Consider the following 26,499-nt stretch of genomic DNA (forward strand, 5'->3'; position numbering starts at 1 on the left):
CTTAATTAAACCTTTTATTTATGTTATCAGCTGAAGGGATGTGGAAATGATTCTTGAAAAATGTTTCTTAACAGAGTTTTGGTTTGAATCATGAAACAGTTCGGAGCTAAAAGAACAAAGAAAGCAGGAGACTCCATTCCTCTTGTTCACATCATTTTGATTTCATGTGGCGAAAATATTAGCCAATCAGATACAACGATTTCCTAATCGCGGAGACAGAGCCCTGAAGGCAGGGTGAAAGCGTGTGCGTGCTCATGTGGGGCGATCGGAGGGATGTTGTAAAATTAGCTATGCTGTCAGAGCATTTTCCACTCTGCTCTAGAGGAATTGTCACCAGTGAAGCAGACTCAGGGAAGCCCCTCTTCGCGCTCTCTTCCTGTCTCATTTTCTTTTTGGCCTGCAGTGAAACTTGGGCTTGTTCTTGTTTGGTCTTTGGGGAAACTCATTAGATGGCATTCAGACAACTGACTATTATGACAAAAAGTGATATTTGGTTTTCTTCGGAACAATTTTATTTAGAATTATTTTTAAAAATAAGTCTGGTTGAGACACCAACGTTATCCCAGTTTAGAGGAGAGTATCAGAACTCCACAGAGACTCAGGCCAGTTACATGAGTCTAACTAAATTGAGCACATATTTCTATGTGGATTTTAAATAAATTCAGGATTCCAAGAAGCATACAGTGCTTTGTAATTTACTTTCTTTATTTTTTTTGTCTTTTTTCCTGAAAATTACTATAATATAATATAGTTTAACTTCAACATACTATTTTTTGTTGGTGAGATGAATAAACAGTTATTTAACTCTTTATCCACATTTATTTATTTATACAATTTTTGGCATTGCGGTCGTTCCATATATTTGAGCAACTAGTTTTAGAGAAAAGGCTTCAACATCCCAGGAAACTAACCGATAGGCACTGAATATTTAACTAAATATAAGTGGAAATTGATAACTGACTAAATAAACAGATTAAACTTCACATCTGTTCGATGGGGGGAAAATGAAGTCGGACTCCTCTGTCTCTCTGTGAGTGTCTCCATGTCAAACGACAGCTTCTCACTCCATTATAAAAAGGTAAATAGCTGGGGGAAAAATCGACGAGTGTTCGGGCTTTTCCGCTCGGATTCGGACTCCGAGCCCCCCTCTGTGTTTACGCGGCAGATACATCAGTCGAGTCTCTTGGTTTGTTATTTTTTTGCGGTTCAGGATTTTCGCTTCATTTCTGACAAGAATAAAATACATTTTCCCGCAGCTGACATGGACACCGCTAACCAGGTGAGTAAACACGCTAAACGACTGAACAGATAAACGTGTAACGTGAACGCCCCGAGCTTTAATTACAACTCAATTGGCCGGCGAGTCCATTAATTGGTGAAAATAATGTTTTCATCCCGTCGCTTTGTCTCTGTGCAGCTGGCATCGGTGGGGACATTTCAGGTGCTTAAATTGCCTCTGGGATTTATCCGTGTTTTGGAATGGGTGAGTTGAAATGTTATTGTTTATTTGCGTGCAATAACTTAATTTTGCTATGTAAATATGCAAATATTTTACACGTCAATTCACGTGTGTGCTGCTAATGAAGATACTGTTTTTTCGTTTGTTTGTTTTTTGTTGTTTTGGTTTTTTTTGCAAGGAGTAAACGGGATTATTTTTAATTCATTTCGCGCATTTGGATGGTGAAACTTTCCACGCATCTGGATCTTTGCACACATTACGCTCAAGCATTTTCTTCAAATCCGATTCGCTGTGATCAGATCTTTATGTTTATGTATATCCAATCGTTATGTGTATTTTGTATTTGCGAATAGGTGTGCAAACTGTGCTTTTTTAAAAAAATGCGCCAGCCTTAAAGAAATGACCCATTTTAGCCCGAGTGAAAAGAAATGATATAACGGGAATCACCAATGAGCACTGGGCGTCCTCGCTGTGACTGAATCAAAGCTTTACTACAGCCACCCCTCTCTGTTTGGCAGTGGGTTGTGTTGACTCTGTGTTTATTGTACAGTGCACAGAAGCCTGGAGCTAAAAAAAAAAGAAAAAGATAAGTGATTTTCTTTGATGTGAGTTTAGAGAAATTGCTGTAGCCACCAGGGTGTTCAGCATTTGCCCAGATACTGTGTGTAAGTGTGTGTGTGTGTTTCATTGTGCGCCTGTGTGTGAGGCTTTGCAAGTGTGAAGAGAATCATTAGCTGAAGAAAGATGGGAGTTTATTACAGTCATATGAAGTGAACCCACGAATCTGACTCTCAGTTTCAACATACCACACAATTAAGGTGAGTTTACGCGTGTCTGTTAGCAGGGACTAACCTGAAACAGACTTTATTCAAGAGAACTTCAGTTCTTTTGGTGGCCTTGATAAAATAAAATAAAAATGCACCTATTTAATCATACCAAAGAAAAGCATTCATGCCCAACTAAAATGTGTATATGGATATGGATTTTGCTCAGTCCTTATGAATATTATGTGAGACTATGTTCAAAATTTGTTTTTTGAATGGAACCCATTTTGGTTAACTTAATACAACTTCTATCAGAAAATCTAGCTGGGCACTCTTGGTCTGAAATTGGTCTCAAATGACAGCTTAAGTTAGTTATATATCTAGGATCCACTTTTTGCTTAGAGTTCTCCTGTATCATTGTGGTCATTATGTAACATTTTGGATTTAGTGCCCTTTATTTGGTCATTTGTTTCCCTATGTGATTGTTGAATCGTGGGTTATTCTCTACAACTAATTCACTGGACCTTTTCTTCTTGCTTCCCATTTTCTAATCAAATGGGTAGTTTGAAAGTTATATCAACAGTCATAATGCATTAAAATATAATCTGTTACCAGTCGATCAGGCAGTAGTATCTTAACAGAGGAAAAGAGTAGGAACCTTCTTTCAACCAGCTGACCGGCATTGCACAGCAACATGGTCGAGACGGTCAGCGCTGCACTACTCTACGCTGCATATAGCCAGAGAAAACGCTGGTCGCTCTGACGCTTTCTCTGGCATCTCACTTTAAAACCTAGGAATTATGTAGCATACATTTTTTTCAGTATTTGAATTTGTAAAACCTTAGTATATCAAGGACTCCTTTTTTTTCGCATTTGATGATGATGTTGTTCTGTTAGCATGTTCAGGCCTAGAAATTCAGCATACAGTGGGGCGGTTCACAGTCAAATGTGGAGCAGCCAGGATGTAGTTGTGGCCTCAGAAGCCATGGATCTGAGCTGGTAAAAAGGTGGATTCCTCCCTCTAGGCAGGTGCTCTGTCTCTACTCGAAGTGGAAGAGTTTAATATCCAAGTGTCTTGTTCAAAAGTGATTCTAGAATGGAGCGGACGATGGATCATCTCCAGAGATGTAGGTGCTACTCTTGTCTGTCACACCGAGGAAAGAACTGAGCCAGAAAGCAAACCTCTTACTTTAGCAGACCTTCCACATTCAAACCTTCACCTTTGGCCATTATATGTGGATTATGAACCATATATATATGGATTATGAACCAAAGAGTGTGATCAGGAGTGTTTGAAATAAGCTTCCTCCACAAGGTGGTACGGAAGTCAGAGTAGAGCCATTTCTCCTGCATGTAAAGGAGTCAGGTCAGGTGGTTCATGCATCAGATCAGGATTCCTCCTGGCCAATTCCTTTTGTGAGGTTTTCGAGGCATCTCCTCATTGGTCATGACAGTATTTTCCCTCTGATTTGGGAACACCTTGGATGCATGGAAACTGGCCCACACCTTGTCAGATCCAAAAGAAAACTAGCTGCGTAACACTCTATCATAGCTCACATGTCTATGTTCTTGCTACTCTTTGTGCGTGTGTGTGTGTGTGTGCGTGTGTGTGTGTGTGTGTGCGTGTGTGTGTGTGTGTGTGTGTGTGTGTGTGTGTGTGTGTGTGTGTGTGTGTGTGTGTGTGTGTGTGTGTGCGTGTGTGCATGAAGGGAAGTGTGGGTCATTATGTGAGCTTCACTGCCACCCTCAGCACACACCACCTCCGTTCCTCACATTTCTGGCACAACAAGTGACCTTTTCAGTGCAACACCTTTACTTCTTTTCCGTCTGTCTTCCCCAGAAAGAGAATATTCTTTTGTGTCTCCGTTGGCCTGCGGGTTCATACAGTATACACATAACTAGCTATTTTAATTAAGGTCCAGAATTCAGATTTATTCTGCCATGACACCCGTGGGTATTTTTTCTGTAAGCTGCTCTTCTCTAATAAGAAAAGATGGGCGGGATCCTGTTTTTTTGTTTTTTTTCTCCAATCGTTTGTAGTTCGTCTTCAATTGAGCCAAAATTGCAGCCTCACTTTTAACGTGATGTGAGGAACCAGCAAGGGCAGCGTTAGAGTATTACATTGGCCCTTTTCAGATCATGGTGAGTGTGTTCAAATTACCATCACTGATAAAAGCACTATGCAGAAATGGTGTTGAGCATTGCCCTCCATATCCAATGGGTTTGCTTTGCAAATGCATTCATTATTTCAAATACAATCAAGTTCTATCTTGATAATATTAGTAGAAGCAGAGGAGCAGTGACTCAACTGCAACTTTCCCCAGATGATAGAGGTCCTCATTTTATCGCTAAGGCTTAACCCACCCACCCTATACAGAAGAGCCTAATTTCAGCTGCTCTGATCTTGAATGTCAATTATTCGGTTAATGTCCATGGCTTATGAATGTAGATAAAGGTGAGAACACATGCAGGCTGATAAACTGAGAGCTCTGGTTTGTAGCTGAGCTCTTCCTTTACTACAACAGGTGATGAGCGGATGAGGGCCCGTTCCATATATCCTTCTCCTCATCCAAACGTTAGAGTTTAGATTTGCTATTGTGGCTCATCAGTAGTTCCTTGGTGTCATATCTTCAGCTGCTTGTGCAGAGAGGGACAATCACCTGTAACTTTGTTAGAAAGTTATAACAAAGGTTGATTGTCATGGATAATGTCGCTACTTACACTGACTGAACCCTGGTAGCACTAATAGGGTTGAGGGATGATGGATGACAAACACCGGAATGAGGGATGAAGGCGATAGAGGTGAAAGGACAGTTGAGAGTGAGGGAGGACAAACAGTGCTAAATGGTAGAGTTGAGTGTAAGTAGACTTGTGGAGGCATGATTGAGGCATAGACCTTCTTACTAACTAAAGTTAGCACATGAACTCCTTTAGATACATATAACGAGTTACTGGTTTTAAGCAGTTGTCTGTTTTTGTTTGGAGCCTACCTTGGCCAGACGACGGCTGGATCCCATCAGCAAAACTGTGACATCTTTGCTGACAGTTAAATCCCACAAATGGACAGCTTGGAGCAGTAGCTTGATTTTGTAGCGCCTGGCAAATTTCAGCTCTTCCAGATGGACGAGACATTTTCAGACTGTGTTTCAAATGGGATCCTTCCTTTACTCTGACATCACCTTTCTGAAGGCATTAGCAACGCCACAAAAATCAGCCACAGTATTTCCTGTTCATTATGACCATGTGCTATAATCTTAATCCCCGTTGTAGATTTGTACAAACAGTAACTGATCAGTGGAAACGTGTGTGCTGGTTTGCTTTGTGTGGACGCCCTCAGGGCACTGGAGGTTTTTTATAAAGGCAGCAAATGACATTTAGTTTGCAGACGATGAACCTTGCACTGTACGGTCTGGTTGACTGTGTGGACAAATAGTGGGCTTTTAAAAGGTTATGTTAACTATAGTTGAGACTTCCTAGTAAGATGCTGCATGTCTTGGTTTCCTGCATTAATAGTCAGCACTGGATCTGCACAAGCACAGTGTGAATTCATAATTAGTCAGGCCTGCAGGCAAATGCACTATGTGTACACTTGTTTTGTCACATCTCTGAAACACACAAAAATACCAAACTATTAGATTTAAGTCTTTCAATAGAACTAAACATTGAGGTTAGGAATGTAATTTTAAGGGTTAGTGTTATAGTACAAGGCTTGGTGATCCATTACATCAATAGTGGGGCCTTTAGAATACAAAAAAAAAGAAAATTATTTATGTGTGCGTGGATCTTGTTCTTGCTGGCACGCCATCAGCGGCTGGCATATTCTGCTCCAAACAGCTGTAAGGTCCCCCTCGTCTCCCATGTTGGCCAACTCATGCAGAAACTGTCCTCTGAGATGTGCCCAAACTCTTCACCGTTTCCAGCTTCATGCTTATGCGTCTGAAGAGTGAAAAGAAAAAAGCGGGGATAGAGAGGAAGGGTGTTGGGGTGGGGGGGAGAAGAGAATTGCACAGTTGCTTGAGCACATGATTGCAAATGATAAACATAGCCATGCTGCTGAAGCTTGTCACACAGAGCGGCTGTACAAGTACACTACGTGAGGCCTTGTGACTCACGGGGCAAAGCCTGGGTGTCCATTGTGAGTCTCATTCATGAGTAATCGTGGTCTTCCCATCCAAACCCGCGTCTCACCAACTATTGCATGATGTCATACTGAGTACCTTACTGTACACCAGCTTTGTTCGCCTCTGGGCGGTCGGAGAATCTCGTGTGCACAAACTAAAGGGTTATTAACACTTTTTTTATTGCCTCTGTTTTGTGGTATCTTGGCGATAAGAGTGTGTGAAAAGACATCTATCTGAATTGCACATTGTGCAAGATTTAGCACAAAGTTTTAGTATTATTTGTTATGTTATTATTTATTTGTTGTAGATTTTGTCACTTCAAGAACTGTCTGCTGTCGGATAAGGAGCATTAAACCAATGGTTGCATCAGGTCCATAGCTTCCATCTTTATGTGTTGCAACCGTATCGGATTTTATATGTTACATTTTCTGTTGTTTACCGTCCTGCCACTTTCTTTGATATGCCACTATCTAGCCTTTAATCTGATATCTGCCAAGTGGATATGATGAACATTTTGTGCACAAGCATCAGTGCACGCACACGCATGCACACACACAAAAACAAGTCAAAGGGAGATGCAATGAGATTAGCGACAGCTGTTGACTGATATCGCAAGAGACTTGCCAGGTCAGAGATCTGTTTGTCACCACTGAAATAACTGTTCCCTGCGACAGGAAGAGACGCGGCTGGAGAAGCTGGTCCAAATGTTGAAGGAGATGACGTTTATTATCTACTTAGGCAAATGTCTCTGTGCCCACTGGGTTCAGGGCTGTGAATAACACCGTGGCTGACATAGAGTAAATTAGTATTAATGGGAAAGGTGAGAAATGTTCTTCACATTTCTCTCTGGGTATTGTCTTAAAATAGGTTTGGTAGATGATGGCATTTCATATGACTGTCACAAAAGCTTCATCAGCTGCTCACATAAACCTCTGCAGTCAGGCTGCCAGTAGATAACTTTTTCCCCTTTTATTGTTCCTGTCTGATAATCAGATTTAGATTTAAATGAATCAAAACTGAAAGCTCAGTTTTTTCCTAACTATTGCATCTAGGTATGTTCCTTGATAGACTGTTTTTAGTTTATTAAAAATCAGAAACGTTACACACACATGCGTTATATGAGTAATCTAAGATGTTCTCTTTCCCGACACATTGGGTCTTTACCTCGCCTTTGACCCTCAGAGGATGCTACTTCCTCTTTGCGTCAGACAGAAAAAGGTTACCTGTTGTCCCTCGACAAGACGTACCCCACACAGTTCGAGGGAGAGCACTGCCGTTCGTTCTTTATATACGCAAAAAAGATCATAAAGAAATGTGATGTTCCACAGATCATTCATTTCCATCCCAGAAAAATAGTATAACACAAATGTGTTATACTGATGATGCGCATGCTTAGTAATGAGGAACTGCTGGCACCATCCAAGGGACTGCCCACTGTTACTCTATGTAGCACTCAAATGGACAGTAGGAGGGATTGCTGCAAAATCATTGACTCGCTGCAATCAGCTTGGTTTCCTTAGATAAAAAAAATAAAAAATCCAGCTGACATAAGTGAAACCTGACTGCACAGCTTCATAAACAGAATGGATGTTGACTTTGAATTTGTGACTATTTGTTTTTATACAAGTTATTTTTATTTTTTGTAAAGTGCCTTGAGACAACATTTGTCAGTGCTATGCAAATAAGCTGAATTATATTGAATTATACGGTTTCCTTAAGAGACTCTGGTTTGCACGAGAAATTAGTGATTATCAGGTCTTTTATCATTGCATAAAAATAAGAATTAGTCCCTTTGTGATGATGGTGATCAAATAAATTAATATTTGCAGATCCAACAGTTACTTAATGAAACTTTTAGTTAATTGCAGCCTTTTTCATAATTAATTTTTTTTGTTTCGTTTTACTTTTATTTTCTGAGTTTTAATTATACTGCTGACTTCTATTAACTTTGTAGAATATACAATAAAATGCTAAGATAAAAATTGCAGTGCAAAGGACACAAATGCAACCTAATTTTTTTGTATTTATCAAACTGTTGTAAATGCAGAAAAATGTTCACATGCAACTTTATTGAGACATGGGTAGTGACTGTCCTTTGGCACTGAAGGCCCAGTTACTAAATAAATGTCCACTTTCTTGTGGTCAGTCAACGTTAGAGCCGAGTGGAGCAAAGAGACGGAGGCAAGATCAGTCTGTGCTTCTGACAAAGAGCTTCCTTTGCAGGAAAGGATTAGCTGCTTCTAAATGAGTTACCCATTTTTAACTATTGTCTGCCGGTGTAGCATTAATCACACAGCTTTTTACTGAAGATGTTTTCTTTTGCATCTTTATAAACTACATCCTTCTTCTAAAGGGGTAGAAGAAAAAGTAATTTCCAATAAAACTCAATAAATGTTCATTTTTAGCAGACCATGCTAAAAATGGTCTGCTAAACATAATGTATGCACACACACGCTCGCAGTCGTTTTTTCATCACTTGTGGGGACTTCACATAGACTGTAGAAATTAGTGGAAGCCAAACCCTTACCATAATCCTTACCCTAAACCTAATCATCATAGACCTAACCACTCACCCAAGAACAATTTCCGTCATGGGGACCAAGAAAATGTCCCCACAAGGAGCAGTGTGTAATGTACAAGCAAAATCAGCCAGAACCCAAAACGCAGCCAAGACAAGAGTTCAGTAAACAAAAGTTTATTACTAAAAAGGGTGAAGGGGGGGCTCCACGGGGTGTGGTCACACTGGTGAGTCAGGAATGGAGGAACCACAGGGGTTGGGAAGCCACCTTGGGGGGAGGTAGGGTGAATGGGCAATGGGGGCCGCGGGGTATATATATATATATATATATTTCAGGTCGTTGATTTGACATGAAATCAAATCATAACTTTCACATTAGACTGGAGCGTTTGGGTGCCATGTAGGTCAGTAGAGATGAGGGATGACTGAGATGTTTCATAGCTTTGTTTACACTGCAGACCAGTTTAATTCCTGCGCTCGCACTTTATTCGCCCCTTCCACTGTATCTATTTTTCCCCTTAGCTTCCCTCTTCTACCTCCCAGCCTCCCTCTCTCCCCTTTTTCTCTCCTTCTATCTCTTGTTCCCTGAGGAGCCCAGCTGGGAGAGGCAGATAAACACACGGGGGTGCGAGGCTTAGCATCCATCCTCCTTCCACAATGCCACGCTCTCCTGTTCAAAGGACCCGGCTAAGAAATGAGAGGGGCTAAAACCCGAGCTGAAAAAAAAAGAAATAAAAAAAAAATCGCAGTAAGGACGAGGCAGCTGAAAGAGGGCGTGAAAGAGATGCTCATCTGCAGCTCTTTGTGGTTAATTAAACGGTAGCGTTCATTCCCGTCGCTCTTCTGGTCACTTTCCTGGATTTGATTTGTCTGCATGCGCATCGTCTTTCGGCTCCTTCGTTGGGAGATTTCAGTCGCGCTGTCATTCACTCGTCTCTGTGGGTAAACAAACCACATCAGTCTGGAGGTTTCTATGCGGATGCTCCAGCTGTGCTCAATGTATGCGGCATCCCGGCTCCACCTGAGGCCCAAAGCTGCAGGCAACAAACCCTAATGAGAGTCTGCTGTTTATTCTTAAGATTTTGGCATTAATCTGCACTGCTTTAATCAGAGATTATGCCTACACAGCATCGACACCGTACACTCATGTTTACCTCCTTTGAAAGCTCTTCCGATCATTAGCTAATGGTCATTTGAAAGGCCGACTGAATTTTAAGCTAGCAAAAACAGGATTATTGAGTCAAAGCTGCATAATGTAGCTTTTATTAAATAAACGTTTTTTGACATATTTGTTAAAACTGTCACTGTGCCGTGACTGTATAACATGAGACATATAATTTGTGAAGTAATCAAACTCCTCCACCTCCTCACAATCGGCTTATGACATAAAGTTCAAGCCGTCAAGATTATGCATAGCACAGCCACTATATCATGTTTCTGGAGCAATTTGATTAATTATTTGAAAAAAAAAAAATTAAACATTCAAGTGTGATTTCAAGTGTGAGAAATAGCAAAAACAGAAGAAATCTGTAGGGTAACAAATACCTTTTCCACTACAATGGAGATGAAGTAATAAGCAACTTTAGTTAACAAGACACTAATGTAGGCAAAACAACAGTCTTTAACAGTCAACAAGATACATTTGAGAACCTCGCGGCTTCGATATGGTTACACTCACTAAGGAAATATTATGTTTATGTCTTATGATTGCATAGGGATTCAAGACATGAATCCAGCAGCTTTCTGCTTAATCCACTGCTATATTTTACCATCTAGATCCTGAGCTCTGTCATCTTTGAACGCCACCTCTTTAAGATCCGTTGTGGTCACTCTGTGGTTCCTGGTGTTTTAGTCTTGGACCTGGTTTACTTTCAGAGGATCAACTAAGCATTCGATATTTAACTCAATAGGTGATACTGACTGTGTACAAGTTCTGTCTCTGAGATGGCAGGCATACGGTTGAGCATAGCCGCTTCCTGTCAGTGATCTGACAGCGCCCTCCAGTGGCTCAGGTTCACTCAGACTGAGAGATAAACAGCATTGCCAGCTGTTGGCAAGCTGCACGTCCAGCTGCCTACGACATGGGAAAGGAGCAAACCGGGCATCAGCTCTGATTATGGTGATTATGGCTTTGAGAACTCTTGAGGCAGTGGGGGGTTTGTATGGGCAACTAGGCTAAGAGAGCAAACTGAGGGCAGGAAATGTGTGTGTGTGTGTGTGTGTGTGTGTGTGTGCGTGTGTGCGTGCGTGCGTGCGTGCGTGCGTGCGTGCGTGTGTGTGTGCGCGTGTGTGTGTGTGTGTGTGTGTGTGTGTGTGTGTGTGTGTGTGTGTGTGTGTGTGTGTGTGTGTGTGTGTGTGTGTGTGTGTTAATTTAGATGAAGGCCCTGTTCATTTCACTGACTTTGACAATTGCCCTTTGCCCTTCAGTTTTACCAGTGTGAAGCAGTTCACAACTCTCTGCTTAGAGGAGATAAATTGAGGGTTGGTTTGTTCTCCTGTTCACACTTCCAATGCAACTTTAATCCACATCTAAACAAAAACCTTTCTAAGGACTCCTGAGATAAAATCTTTTCTGTGTACAACGTTTCCTGAAATGCCTAAAGTATCAGAAACAGACGTTTCAACCTAATTTTTTTTGCAGACAGTGTCTTTCAAAAGCATTCATATGTCTTCTTAATCATTTGTGACGGTGCAGTGGCATGTAGAGACCCAGCGTTTTCCCGTTCTTCTCACCAAATTAGTTCTATCTTAGTTAGACCAGATGTGGATTATCTGTAAACGGCAATTTTCAAGTTTGCCATGGATTCTCAGTTGGACTGAGCTCTTGTCTTTGACTAGGCCGTTGTACCGCATATCCCACTGTAGCTCTGACTTCATGTTGAACCGCTTCTCTCCTGCTGTAACGTGAACCTCTAGCAATGTCCTTAACAACATCTAGCAGGTTTTCTCCAAGGATTTACTTCTTATCTGCGTTCTCAGCCTTTGATCTGTTGCTTTGGTCAGTGTTTCTTACATGTTGAGGTGTGTCTCTGCAGCTCTTTGCCATTTTCGCTTTCGCCACATGCGGTGGCTACTCAGGGCAGCTCAGGGTCAGTGTGGACTGCATGGAGAAGGCCAGCAGCGACCTGAATATCGGCATCGACTTTGGTTATCCTTTCAGGTGAGTGTTGCACACATTCCTTCTCATGTCGTGAGTTGGACAGTGTTCTTTGTTGTTTAGAGTCGCAATATTTGTCTGAGAGCCAAGACGGGAGAATTTTAATAATCATGTGTGGTAGCGAAGTACAACATCCCTTTGTGTGCGGCAGGTTGCACCAAGTGTCGTTTGAAGCGCCCATGTGTGAGGCCATGAGGACGGAGCGAGTGTTCCTCACCGGAGATTATTCTTCCTCTGCTGAGTTCTTCGTCACCATTGCCGTTTTCTCCTTCCTGTATTCTCTCGTGGCCACTGTTGTGTACATTTTCTTTCTGAATAAGTACCGCGAAAACAGCCAAAGACCGCTCATTGTGAGTATGATAAACTCATACTCGTTCCTTCGCATTTTACGTCAGCTGTTCTTGTAAATGAACACAAAGCACTATTGAAAATGCATTTTTCCTGACAAATAAAAAAAGAAAAAGTTTTTTTTATTCTGTAAATCTGTTGAAGCTGAGTACTTCTTTGCTTCCCTCAGGACTTTGTGGTGACAGTGGTGTTTTCCTTCATGTGGCTGGTCAGCTCCTCTGCTTGGGCTAAGGCGCTGTCCGATGTGAAGGTGGCCACTGATCCGGACGAGGTGCAGCTTCTCATCCCAGCCTGCAAAGACCCGACTAACAAGTGCGGCTCTTTGCACGGGCCTCAGTGGTCTGGGCTCAACACCTCGGTGGTAAGCTGGGAAAAAAAGAAAAGAAACAAGATTTTTTCTTTTAGAGTTAAGGTTTCTGATTAAATTCTATCAATATCAGAATAAAAGGTGAGCTATTTTATTAAAATGTCTTTCAGACTGAATCACTCCTCTTGATTGAACTTTCATGTTCATTAACACATTCTTTCAGAATGCACGAGCATTGTATCATGTAGACCAAATTTTTAGTTTTACAACTATGTGATAAAAATGTCACAGTTGATTTATTTGTCATCTATTTCTACAATAAAGCTTGCTCATAGTTTGGGGGGGGAACCAGGGTTTACGATTCAAGGTTCATGATTGCCCAAGTATAACTCTCCCTTTTTTTTCCCCTCAGGTGTTTGGATTTCTCAATTTTGTTCTGTGGGCTGGAAACATCTGGTTTGTCTTCAAGGAGACCAGCTGGCACAAGGGTGGCTCCAGGTTGGCGGGCAGCGCGCCCGACAAACAGGCCGGCACCTTCGACCAGCAGCCCTACAACCAGGGCGGCTTTGACCAGTCGGGAAGCTACAACACCCAGGGGAGCTTCGACCAGCCGTCCGAGTACAGCCAGGTGGGAGGGCCCACCTCCTACTCCAATCAGATGTAGCCGTGACTTGTCTTTCGGCATCTTCAAACAAAGGCAGTCAGGGGGCTAGGCATGCTGTTAAAAAGAAAGACGGTCATAAGGAGTCAGAGTGCACCTGTTGTAGATAAAAAATAAAAATCTAGTTGGGTATCGTAGAACAAAACATTAGACGTAGTCCCTCACCCTTTCTCTTTCAGAGGTTGTGTTAGCTGAATGTTGTCCTTCTAGTAGTTCGAAACGCATAAAACAGTTTCTCCGTGCTCGATTATCGACTTGTTCCGTTTTTGACTGGCCGTCTCTGTTCTAGTAGTTTGTTTGCACTCTGTGTCGGAGGGAAAAGCGCTCTTTGTAAAAGTTTTAAAGTGCATGACGTTGTGTGCTAGTGAGGTCTCTGTGAATCCAGGAAAAAACAACAACAACAAAAAAGATAAAACATGCATTCTAAGTGTAAAAGTTTACAAAACTTACTCTGCTCTGACACATCACTGACAGCTAATCAGGTATTCAGTCATGTTTTTTCTTGTAATGACGAATATATTTTGATAACAGGTGTTTCTAGTTCCAATAATATTCATAATTCAGGTATTTTTTTTCCTGCTTTGTTTTTTTATTATTATTATTTTACAGCTGCAACTCTTTGACTTTTTGTCCGATAATGCCAATAAGTAAAAAAAAATAAAATAAAATAAAATCACAAGTAACAAATGCATTCTGTAAAATCCTCCACAAAAAATAAGTTTGTACAAGAAACCTAAAATATATGCAACTTCTGCCGTGTGCGCTGACTTCCAATGCTTATTTTCTCCTGCACAGATGCTACCATGCAGTTTTAAGAATATTTTTAAGATGTAAACTATAGAAGCCACTTTTCATACAAGTTACCTTGACAATTTCCTCCTTTTTACTTAAAACACACGTTTCAAAAGCATTTTCACACTGTTCATACACACGATGGAAGCCCTGCAAAAAGCACCTAAATGCCAAAAAATATGACACTATGAAGTTTTGTACAAACAACATCTGTTCTGTTCAAGTGTTGTAAAGTCATGACCATTGAATGGAATGCTTGGCTTCCTGTTCATTTACTATGATATTTCCAGCCCTGTGTTTTGACCGTCTGAGCATGTGACTTGCACTGTTGTCGAAAAGTCTATACACAGATTGCCACTCATATCTAACGTGCACAAGCCCATGACTCACTAATAAAGATGGACAAATTTGTTCTGTGGCTCATCTTTGTGTCTCTGTTCAGAAGAAGTTGTTAGCTTAGCCTCCAGCCTCGGTTTTAACTTAAGCAACTTGTGTTTCTTCTGGAGTTCAGTCTATGCTAATTGGACTACAAATTTATTAACACTCATAGTGCAAAAGGAATACTATAAGTGGAAAACGAAGTAAAAAATAAAAAATCCCAATGTTTAAAGAAGCAGGAAAAGTGACAGTTTTGTGTGTGACCAGCAGGTGGGGCCATCCACACATGCACAAAAGCTGCTGAGACGAGATAAATCAGCGTGACGTAGAAAAATAAATTGCACTATATGAAGAGAGTAAGTCAGTCAGATGACTGATACAGTGAAACGTACATCATAAACAGTAGTGGTGGTTCTTGTATGAATTATGGTCAGCTTTTTATTCCTTAAAACCCACTTTACAAGATATTGAAGCACAATCATCACACTGTTAACATGCAGAATCGGTTATCAGGTCTACTTACATGCAATATTTGGACAGATCTACAATATGGGTTGCAAAAAATAATGTTAACTTATTTGTCCACCTGCATGGACGATCACATAACAGGTGGAGATGGGTGGAGTATGAGTCAGTGTTGGATAAATATCATGAAATCATGCAAAACTATACCATCAGAAAAATGGTCTGATTGATGTAACGCCGAGAAAGATTTCTCCATTAACAATTGAGAAGGGTTTAAAAAATAAAACTCGACACGTAATTTTTATTAAAATGTCAATAAAGACACACAAAATAAATGGGTTCTCCTTTTATGATGTTTTATTATGTCTTTTGAGGTATCCGTGTCCAATTTCCTATCAGAAATACTTGTAAATATTTTCTAACAATGCACAATATGAAGTAAGAAACAAATACCCAAGCTGTAGGGCGGCAATGTTTTATTTATTTATTTTTAAAGATTCAGAAATGAAAAATTCACCATTAACGACAATGAGTAAAATTCACTTGGTCTTCTGGCTTTAAAAGCCTGCAACAGCGTACCACCAAACAAAACCTGCAACCAAACGAAACGTACCTAGGAAATAGAAACCTATCTTACAGCTTCTGCTACTTTCCTGTTATGCGGGCAGAGTGTTTTTTACCAGCCAACGAGCAACACTACTGTCCCCATCGAGACCATCTCTACATTTTAAGAAGACGGACGCGCACGTAATGAATTCTCTGAACCAGCAGTATGAGGAGAAGGTGCGTCCCTGCATCGACCTGATCGACTCCCTCCGCTCTCTGGGAGTGGAGAAGGACCTGGCGCTGCCTGCCATAGCCGTGATAGGGGACCAGAGCTCTGGGAAGAGTTCGGTGCTGGAGGCGCTGTCTGGTGTGGCTCTGCCAAGAGGAAGCGGTGAGTTAAAGAAGCTCACAGACACATTATGTGGAAATAATAACATTAAGAAACTCAGGTGGCAAAATGGGCTCATAAATTAATTTTATACTTTGAAACAGTTGCTCATATATTTATGCAGAATTAGAAGGGAGGGGGCGGGGGGGGCGGGTGGACTCAATACATTTTACCTATGTATTGAGGTATAATGATCCATCATTCTTTTATTTTTATTTTTTGACAATTTCAAACAGAGAGTAAATGAGAAACTTTCACTACATTTCAGTTTCCTTGGTAATCAGGTAGCCTGTCTACTCAAATAGGATCAGTTTCACAAGCTGTGTTAACGGAAAAATAAATAAATAAAAAAGTAAACGCATCTGAAAACCTATTTGAAGACCATTTTGCCACTTTGATGAAAAGAATCTCATAATTAGGACTTAGCTTTCTCATAACCAGCTACAGTCAAACACTCTTCTTCATTTGGCTCACACACAGGGAAACAAAAAGCACTCTGATTTACAATTAATATGTTGCCTTTCTTTTGTCGTTGACTCATCGCTGATCCAGGCATTGTTACAAGATGTCCCCTCGAGCTGAAGATGAAGAAAAAGAAAGAAGGCCAGGATTGGCATGGAAAGATCAGTTACCAAGAACATACTGAGGAGATAAACGATCCTGCAACTGTGGAGAAAAAAATCAGAATAGGTACAACACTTTGTTGTTCAGAAATGTATTGCTGAAAATGAGATCCTGAGATCTTGTTGGGTTTACTTACAAGAACATCCACCTATTTTCTTGCTCACCAGCACAGAATAAAATGGCTGGAAAGGGAAGTGGGATCAGCGCTGAACTCATTTCTCTGGAAATCGGCTCCCCGAATGTTCCTGACCTGACTCTCATCGATCTTCCTGGCATCGCCAGGGTGGCTGTGGAGGGACAGCACGAGAGAATCGGTGATCAGGTCAGCCTCTTTTATGTTTCCTCAGGGGTGTTGCCCATAGGGTGAAACGGGTTTAGATGTTTGGCAGAATATACGTTTCTGTTTACAGATAATTTGTCACACTTGTTGTCATGTAGTCACCATTTAGCACATTTAAAATATTTCAACTGGAAATTTCAGATAAAGGGACTCATCGAGAAGTACATCAAAAAACAGGAAACCATCAGTCTGGTGGTGGTTCCATCCAATGTGGACATAGCGACCACAGAGGCCTTACAAATGGCTAAACAGGTTGATCTGTTTGGAGAGAGGACTCTGGGTAAAAAGAAATCATTTTGCAACATCTCCTAACAGCTTATAAAAACAAAATCCTCAGCGTCTAAGTATTCCCTTGTCCCTCAGGTATTCTGACTAAGCCTGACTTGGTGGACAAAGGCACAGAGGACATGGTGGTGAAAACAGTCCGCAATAAAGTCGTCCCTCTGAAGAAGGGCTACATGATTGTCAAATGCAGGGGCCAGCAGGAGATTTTAGAGAATCTGTCTCTTGCTGAAGCAATCGAGAGAGAGAACACCTTCTTTAATGATCATTCGCATTTCCAGTAAGTGTATTTATTTTGAGAATTTTACAAAGCAACTTAATTTAGGCTGCAGAATAACATGTAAATCATTGCTTTTCTTGTATGTCCTGAAGGACTCTGTTATATGATGGTCTGGCCACCATCCCTAAATTAGCAGAGAAACTCACACTGGAGCTTGTGAATCACATCCAGGTCAATATTTCTCTCATAATAAGTTCAATAGCTACCTTTGAATTACTTTAGATATTTTAACTCATCCAATCCTATCTACAGAGATCTCTACCTGAACTGGAAAAGCAGATGGAGACTAAACTGAAAGAGACTCAGGCAAAGTTGGACAAGTTGGGCTGTGGACCACCATCTGATTGCACTGAGAGACTTGGTTTCCTTATCGATGTGAGTTTAACGGCTGGCTGTCTGTTTTTACATGTTGGAAGTAAGAGTGTTACGAAAACGGAGTTTTTTCACTCCATCGTTTTATCTTAGAGGGTGACGGCATTCACACAGGATGCCATTTACCTCAGCAAAGGGGAGGACATAAAATGTGGATACAAGTCCAAGATATTCTCCATACTCAGACAACAGTTTGCTGTTTTGAAAACAATTATTGATAACTCCGGAACAACATGTAAGTGATTCACAAGCTATTAAAATGTCTCTAAATGATAATCTGTTTTTTTGTTTCTGATTTTTCTGATTTAGAGCTCCAAATACTACATGATGTGATTTTACTTTGGATTTTCTTGCAGTCAACTGGAATATTCAGAAGGAGGTGGCTCAGTATGAACGCAAGTACCGCGGGAAAGAGCTCCCAGGCTTCATCAACTACAAGACGTTTGAAGCCATGGTGAAGGAGCAGATCAAGGAGCTGGAGGAGCCTGCGATCATAAAACTAAAGGAAGTGGCAGGTATGCTGTTTGTGATGTTCCAGTGAGTTCAAAGACTGGATATGCACAGAGAAATTGGATAATGACCGGAATTGGTCAATTTCATTGTGGCCTGACTTGAGTGGATAATGGCTGATCAGAAACCTAAAATCTGAACTTTGTCCAGTCAATCAATACACCATATGAAATTCACCTAGCAACATCCTTAAATGTGGACTTTGCTACTGAGTGAAAAACATTCAGCGTTGGCTATTTTCAGGATTTTATAAAGATCTTCTCATACAGTCAAGTACAGAGAGCTTCGAAGGGATTAAAACAGATATTTTACCACTACTGACACAGACAATGCCTACAAAGTGCACTTTTTAAAGCCACTGGTTCTACACAATTGACTGACAGCATCACAGTTTGGCTAGTTTTAGAAATATTTGAGCCATAAGATGGTTAACTTGTGTTTCCAGCGATACTCGTCAATCATCATCCTATCTAAATTTGCAACAAAGAACCTCAATATAGGAAATAGGTCAAAAATTAAATAAAGTCAGTATCAACAAAAACAGGATATTGGATATCAGCTACAAAATTCTGATTGGTGTATCTGCAATCGTCCCAGATCAGACTCTTCGGTTTCAGTGACTCTTCTCCAGTTCTATATTTTGCTCGATTGTGAGTGTCGTCACAATGACACTTTTAACTACACAGTACATTACTACACTTCCATGTTGCATGGAGCATGGCATGTAGTCAAATAAGTTCAGGTATTTTTAGTCCACAGATATGCTAAGATATTTTCTATGGGTGTTAAATAAATTATATTGTGCATCTGTGACATCTGGCACATTCTGCCTGAAAAACCAAATTGATAAGTGTTGATTCGAACACTGTGAGTTGTTAACAAGAAACAACTCACTGATTGTTGTTTCTCCAACAATCAGCCATTCTTAAAAGGATTATGCTCATCAAACTGGTTTCGTGTGTTTAAAATAAAACATTGTTGCTAGGTTACTGGCTAGTCATAGGAAAGTGTGCAGTAAGGCTGATTAGTATTTCAAATATTTGAAGTATCTCAATGGCTGGAGGGGGAAAAAAAACTTTGTTAGTAACCTACTTACTAAATACAGAAGGAGAAAAAGTTAAAATTACTCAAGTCACATTAATTTTTATACTTCTTTTTGATAGGTAATTTTGGTTAAAAAACATTTTAATCACAATTAAAAGGTTTTGAAAGGTCTGAAATTGAACTTGCAGAAATTCAAATGTAAACGCACTTCATTAAATTAGGATTATCATAATGGACTACAAATAAGTTATCAGACTTTGCATACAATTTTAAACTTGTCTGCTTTGTTTATCCAAAGAACTTGTGAAGAAAGAGCTGTTTGGATTGGCCCAGAGGAGCTTGGTTGGCCTGCCTAACCTTATCAGAACTGCTAAGGTATTGTCTTATGTTGTTCTTGTTTATGTCGTAGATAGATCAAAAATTTCAATATATATAGACACCATTGCAAATAAATTATCTTAATTTGATCGATTAAGTGTATTTAAAAACTGGAATAAAACTTAAACAGTAAACATACATGTACTTCAGATAGCTTTATGGATTTCTGTTGAAGCTTTGGCTTACAGATACATTTTCAAAAGGCCTCCTTGGGGTACCATATGTCCAGTCAACTTTTTTTGTTTGGCAATTACACATTTTTTCTACAATAAATAAATGTGCTGAAGAAAGGGAGCCTTGGTCTCTGGGTTTAGCCGAGGTGTGGAGAAGATACCAACTAGAAGTGAGGGACGAACGGTCTTGGAGTGTTGGTTTAACGTTTAATGGTGGGCTTGATGTTGAGAAATGTGGGGGCGGGGGGTCCTGGTTGAAAATGATGTTCAGCGAGGTTTGAATTCTGAAGGACAATGAAAGTGGAGATGTTTTACTTCAACAGATGTTCGACTGCGTTTTTTAGCACTGTTGTCTTGGAGCAAGGTGGTCCTGAGTTTGAATCTCAACCTAAGAACTTTGTATGGAGTTTGCATGTTCTCCCTGTGCATGTGTGGTTTCTCTTTCTGTATTTGGCTTCCTCCTCCTACAGTCCACAAACATGACTGTTAGTTTAATAGGTCACTAAATTGTCCTTACATATGAGTGTGTGTGCATATGGCTTTTCCTGTTTGTCTCAGGGGAGATGTGACAAATCAAGGTTTGGTGGTGTGGTCCAAAGAATGGATTGGAAACCTGCGAATCAGGAAAAAAGGAGGAGGCGTGACTTCAATATTTAAGAATACCATAAATTGTAGTAAAATCTTATTGGGTAATTTTACATCTTTTGAGTATCTTGGAATTGAGGTAAAAGGCCACAAACGGACTTTTACACCAACTTTATATAAAACTCCAACATATGTGGAACATTTCTTTACGGACTTGAATGAGCTTCTATCTCTCATATGTATTGATTATGATTGTTTAATAATTGTCGGTGATTTCAACATTCATGTTGACAACCCCCAAGAGCAAGGGGCAAAAAAGTTCTGTAATATATTAGAGAGTTTTGGTTTAACACAACATGTCAAACAAGCAACACACACTCAGGGACACACACTGGACCTGGTTATCAGTAAGGGTGTGAATATTTCCAATGTCTCTGTAACTGATGTCGCCCTGTCGGATCATTTTGCTGTGACAGTTCTTTATCTGTTAACCCACTTGGACAAATAGCTACTATCACAAAACGTACTTTCACAGAAAACACAGCAGAAACATTTAATCAAATCTACTCTTCTTCCTCGCCCTTAAGCTATTATGACGTAGATAAGTTGGTAGATGATTTTCAGTGCAAAGTTTCAGATATCATTGATTATATAGCCCCCATTAAAGTGAAGGTTGTGACTGGTAGGAAGAAATCTCCATGGAGAAATGCACAAACAGTTCAATCTGCTAAACAACTCTTCCGTAGGGCCGAACGGAAATGGCGTAAAGCTCAACTGCACGTTTAATATGACATCTACAAAGAAAGACTACGTAACTATCACACAACACTAAAACATGCAAGAGAGGCTTTTTTTGCAGATGTCATAAACAAAACCATTAACAATGCTCGAGCTTTATTTGCTACTGTTGACAGGCTCACAAATCCTCCTATGATGTCGCCACCTGAACTTCAATCTAATGCTGCCTGCAACAAGTTCTCCAGCTTCTTCTCTGAGAAAATTCAAAAGATCAGTGGACTAATCTGCACATCCACTCTAAAGCCAGTACTTATGCTGTGCCCAAACAAAACAAATGCAGGAAAAATTACCCAATTTCAACTACTTAATTATAAAACCATAGAAGAAATTATAAGTCAATTAAGCTCCTGGTCCTGCTGTCTGGATGTCCTACCCACACATTTCTTTAAGAAAGTCCTGCCTGTTGTTGCTACTGATCTGATCCAAATAGTAAACTGATCGCTCTCTTCAGGCGTTTTCCCCCAGGCTTTGAAAACAGCAGTTATCAAACCACTAATAAAAAAAGAACAATCTGGACAAATCACTACTGCAGATTTACAGGTTGATCTCCAACCTCCCATTCATCAGCAAAATGATTGAAAAAGCAGTTTTTAAACAATGAACTTCCTAACAATAAAGAATCGCTTTGATTCCTTCCAGTTTGGTTTTCGTGCTCACCACAGCACGGAGACGGCCCTTGTAAAAGTGTTCAATTACATCCATATAAACACAGACTGTGGGAGAACCACAGTGCTGGTTCTGTTGGAGCTCAGTGCAGCTTTCGACACTGTTGACCACGACATTTTACTGACTCTCCGGTCCAGTGCTCAACTGGTTTGAATCTTACATAAAGAAGAAGGATTTCTTTGTTTCAATCGGAAACTTCTCATCAGAGAGGTCAAAGGTCACATGTGGGATACCCCAAGGTTCAATCCTAGGACCCCTTCTTTTCAAATTTTATATGCTCCCACTGGTTCAAGGTTATAACAGGAAATAAGATCAGCTACCATAACTACGCAGATAATACACAGCTCTACATCACGATGTCACCAGGTGACTCTGAACCCATCCAATCACTGAATAGATGCTTAGAACAGATAAATATGTGGATGTGCCAAAACTTTCTCCAGTTGAACAGAAACAAAACTGAAGTTATTATCTTTGGACCTAAAGAGGAGCGAACCAGAATCAATGCACAGCTTCAGTTATTACAATTGAAAACCAGCGATCAGGCCCGAAACCTGGGAGTAGTGATGGACTCTGACCTGAACCTTCAGAGCCACATTAAGACAGTCACAAAGTCGGCCTTCTATCACCTGAAGAACATCTCCAGGATTAGAGGACTTTTGTCTAAGCGCGATCTAGAGAAACTCATCCATGCGTTTATCTTTAGCCGCATTGATTACTGCAACAGCGTCTTCACAGGTCTGACTAATAAATCAATCAAACAGCTGCAGCTGATCCAGAATGCTGCTGCTCGGGTTCTCACTAAAACCAGGAAGATAGAGCACATAACACCAGTTTTAAAGTCCCTACACCGGCTTCCTGTAGCTCAGAGAATAGACTTTAAAATACTGATGTTAGTTTATAAATCACTGAACGGTTTAGCACCACAATACCTTAAAGATCTGTTATTGCTGTACCAACCGTCTAGACCCCTCAGATCTTCTGGTTCTGGTCTGCTCTGCCTCCCCAGAATCAGAACCAACCGAGGAGAAACAGCATTCAGCTTCTACGCACCACAAATTTGGAACAAACTTCCAGAAAACGGTAAAACAGCTGAAACACTGAGTGCCTTTAAATCTCAACATAAAACCCACCTGTTTAGAGTTGCCTATGGCTAAATTAGGGTTAGAGTGCGGGTTTTGATGTCTTCGATGTTTTTAATGTTTTTATCTTTACTTTTTATCTATTTATTAATTTCTTTTTATTCCTCTTTCTAGTGATGTAAAAGTAGCGAGTGACTGAGGGTCATTGCGTGCACAGAAAAACCCTGTAAATTGTAAAGAAACAGGAATCAGTTTCCACACAGAAGGTAAGGGAGGAGCCATGGCTTGACTCAACCAGAATGGCTGATCATCAGACACACTGGTTGTTTCTTAGTTCCTTAAATCCACAGCAGGTAATCAGCTGATGGAAAATAGGCACAGAGCCAGACACAAATCAGCCAAAGATCCTGTGACCAAAAGATCACACACGCGCATGTACACGCACACACACCCCTACACACACACACGCACACACACACACAGCCACATCGACACCCACGCCTAAGCACACACTAAGTCTCTTGACAGCTGGGGCCATATGTGTCATAATCCTACCAATAATCAATCAGTCAAGTTTATTTGTACAGCACATTTCAGCAACAAGGCAGTTCAAAGTGCTTTACATCATAAAAACATAAACATGCAAAGTCATCACACAGTTAACAATTGGGACAATCAGGAAACATTACATTTTGCCAATTGCCATCATTACAAAACAAGATGTTGGTCAATGTTTCCTGTATTATGGTTCAAAACCAACTCTAACCAGGTTGGGTTTTAGTCTACATTTAAAGGACCTCGATGTTTCAGCTGGTCTGGAGTTTTCTGGAAGTCTGTTCCAGTTTTGTGGTGCATAGAAGTTGAATGCTGCCTCTCCATGTTCTTTGGTTCCAGCTCTGTGGATTCTGAGCAGGTTAGAACCAGCAGACCTGAGTGGCCTGGAAAGGTTGAAGCGGGTCTCTGATGTACTGTGGTTCAATAGTTTGTATTTTGGTTACTGTAGGTTTGGACTATTTTACATGACTTTTAAGAATGTAAGAATGTAGGGTGGAGTGGTTTGGACACCATTTCTTTTTGTTGACTGGCAACTGCAATTGGAGTTCCTCATGTGTATTTCTCGCACACTTCGAGTTAAATCAAGTTTGACAAGAGCACCACATGCTCTATTGAAAGCAATATTTTTAGCACGGTAAATTCTTTATGAAGAGATTCCAGTAATTCTAAATACGGTAGTTTTGTTTTACCTTATGGAGGAGTGAACAACATGTCTACAGGAAACCTCATGTGTGTTTCAGATGAAGATCGAAGCCATCGGTAACGACAAGGAAGCCTTGGCGGAGTCCATGCTGCGGACCCAGTTTAAGATGGAGCTGATTGTCTACACTCAGGACTGCAGATACAGCAAGAAGTTGGGGAAGAGGAAGAGAGAAGAAAGCCCCATCAATAACGAAACTGGAGCCAACCTGAAGGAGATGATGAGACACCTGAAATCCTACTACCAAGTAAGATTTACTGAAGACTTCTGCCCATTTAATAATTAATCAAACCATTTTACGTGTTGTTGAAACCAGACCTTTCATTTCAGACAACAACAAAATTGTTACTTTTGCATTGCTTGTATCAATTAAAATGCTATTTACAGTTTTATTTATGTGATTATGATCGATTTAATGAGTTTTCACTTTTCTTTTTTGTCAGATTAAGAAAGTAATGGGTCTGATCCATAATATGGTTTTGCATTTTGTTTGAATAAAAATAGACAGAATATTAAAAAAAATAAATAATGTCTTCTGGAGTTGTGGCTAACATAAAAGTCACAGTAGACAAAGAACACAACAGTCCAGTCAGAAACTACAATACTAACATTAAAAAAATAAAGGCTTAATTATGACCAGGAGCAGTTCCCAGAGATTAGATTGGGTATTGCTACTTTGAAGCATCAGAGAGATGCTTGCTTGCTAAAAAAGAAAAAAAGCATCTATTTGAAATCTGTACTTTAAAAGTACTTTTTAACAATCTCAAAATTATACTGTCATGAAGAAGTTTCAGTCATAAAACACATTCCTATGAGAAGTTAATGTGAAGTCTAACTCCCAGACCAAGAAGCTGGACGCTATGCTCCTGCGATGCTCAAGGGCTACATCTTACACCTCTACTCTCTCCTCCATCAACCACAGATTGCTGGTCAGCGTCTGGCCGACCAGATCCCACTAGTGATCCAGTACCAGATGCTGCAGGAGTCTGCCGTTCAGCTGCAGAGAGACATGCTGCAGATGCTTCAAGACAAGGAGAAAATGGAGCTGCTGCTCCAGGAGGACGGAGGCATAAAAGACCACAGAATCCGCCTGCAGAAATCCATCGGGCGTCTCTCCAAGGCACGCATCGTGCTAAGTGAATTCAGCATGAACATGTACGACTTCAGCACAACAGAAGCTTAGTGTGTTGCGTGAAATCAGAGCTTTTACTTTATGAATATTTAGGAAATGTTTTGCATAGTGGTAATGTGTGTACATTTTGGAAAGTTTTTGTGAGATTTTTTTGTAGAATATTTACCGTATTTTCCGGACTGTAGAGCGCACCTTATTATAAGCCGCACCCACAAAGTTTATAAAACAAACAAAAAAAAAACACTGGAAACGTACATATATAAGCCACACCAGGCTATAAGCCGCTGGTATCTCTGCCGCTCTCAGTTTTCCACAAGGATGCAGCAGAGGAATGCGTCCATGGAATCGTTCACGCCGAGCTTATGTGCAGCGACTATCGATCTGTACTACCAGATCGATAGCCTTCAACTTAAAAGCTGCATCATATGAACTTCTTCGTGTTGTTCCCATGATGAATGGGTATGAGTTTGAAAACATTTCTCTGTCGAGCCTGCTGGTAGCATGTGCTTATGAAAATCAGCGCTTTCTTCTTTGATTTATAATTTTGACTTCCAATGAGTCACTTCCTGCTGAAGAGCCCCCTGGTGGTTGAAGAAAAAAATCCACATAAAACCTGCACGGGGTAATAAGCAGCACGGTTCAAAGCGTGGGGGGAAAAGTAGCAGCTTATAGTTCGAAAAATATGGTATTTATTCTGTGACAAAAAATACTTGGCTTGGTCAATTAATAATTTTTCTATAAAACTAAATGTTAAGAATCTATTTAAAAAGTTGATAGAAACAAATAAATTGCTTTGTTTTAAACTTCAATGGTTTTTTGGAATTTGTGTCAAATAGTAGCTTATTGTGGAAAGAAAGTGTGTGGCTTTTGTCATTTACTTTTGGTAATTTTATCTCGCCTTATGTGACTGTTTGCCTTTTGCCTTTTTTTCGAATGTATGCCTAGAATTGAATAAAGCAAACAAAGAAGGGTTGAAATTTTACATTAATCACTTTTTAAATACTACTGTACTTCAACTTGGTCTTTGTCAATTTTGCATTCATTTCAGTTTTGTAAAGTTGATTCTAATTCATT

The 26,499-nt window shown here is 40.3% G+C and overlaps 2 protein-coding genes across 2 annotated transcripts; both read left to right on the forward strand.

The window, feature by feature from the left end:
• Nucleotides 1–940: 940 nt before the first annotated feature.
• On the forward strand, nt 941–14,538 carry synpra (synaptoporin a). Its single transcript, XM_008409527.3, has 6 exons — nt 941–1,279; nt 1,418–1,483; nt 11,898–12,022; nt 12,171–12,369; nt 12,537–12,728; nt 13,087–14,538. Exons 1-6 carry the CDS (start codon nt 1,043–1,045, stop codon nt 13,336–13,338), a joined length of 1,071 nt encoding a protein of 356 aa, XP_008407749.1. The 5' UTR covers nt 941–1,042; the 3' UTR covers nt 13,339–14,538.
• An 894-nt stretch (nt 14,539–15,432) lies between these two features.
• LOC103465030 (interferon-induced GTP-binding protein Mx-like) lies at nt 15,433–26,499 on the forward strand. The gene is made up of 12 exons (XM_008409529.3): nt 15,433–15,907; nt 16,457–16,594; nt 16,696–16,850; nt 17,010–17,148; nt 17,232–17,430; nt 17,523–17,601; nt 17,683–17,805; nt 17,896–18,037; nt 18,159–18,317; nt 19,655–19,731; nt 24,334–24,540; nt 25,216–26,499. The coding sequence occupies exons 1-12, from the start codon at nt 15,721–15,723 to the stop codon at nt 25,474–25,476; spliced, it is 1,866 nt and encodes a 621-aa protein (XP_008407751.1). The 5' UTR covers nt 15,433–15,720; the 3' UTR covers nt 25,477–26,499.

Source organism: Poecilia reticulata, chromosome 5 (assembly GCF_904066995.2).
Source record: "Poecilia reticulata chromosome 5, P_reticulata-male-v2, whole genome shotgun sequence".
In the NCBI taxonomy this organism is placed as follows: domain Eukaryota; kingdom Metazoa; phylum Chordata; class Actinopteri; order Cyprinodontiformes; family Poeciliidae; genus Poecilia; species Poecilia reticulata.

What these genes read in the sequence shown, in the direction of transcription:
- synpra (XM_008409527.3), top strand. Translation starts at nt 1,043, where the DNA reads ATGTCAAACGACAGCTTCTCACTCCATTATAAAAAGGTAAATAGCTGG. An exon ending in ACAGCCAAAGACCGCTCATT is followed by an intron (nt 12,370 to 12,536) that starts GTGAGTATGATA and finishes TGCTTCCCTCAG; the next exon opens with GACTTTGTGGTGACAGTGGT. An exon ending in CTGGGCTCAACACCTCGGTG is followed by an intron (nt 12,729 to 13,086) that starts GTAAGCTGGGAA and finishes TTTTCCCCTCAG; the next exon opens with GTGTTTGGATTTCTCAATTT.
- LOC103465030 (XM_008409529.3), top strand. Translation starts at nt 15,721, where the DNA reads ATGAATTCTCTGAACCAGCAGTATGAGGAGAAGGTGCGTCCCTGCATC. An exon ending in GTTTGGAGAGAGGACTCTGG is followed by an intron (nt 17,149 to 17,231) that starts GTAAAAAGAAAT and finishes CTTGTCCCTCAG; the next exon opens with GTATTCTGACTAAGCCTGAC. An exon ending in GACTTGGTTTCCTTATCGAT is followed by an intron (nt 17,806 to 17,895) that starts GTGAGTTTAACG and finishes GTTTTATCTTAG; the next exon opens with AGGGTGACGGCATTCACACA.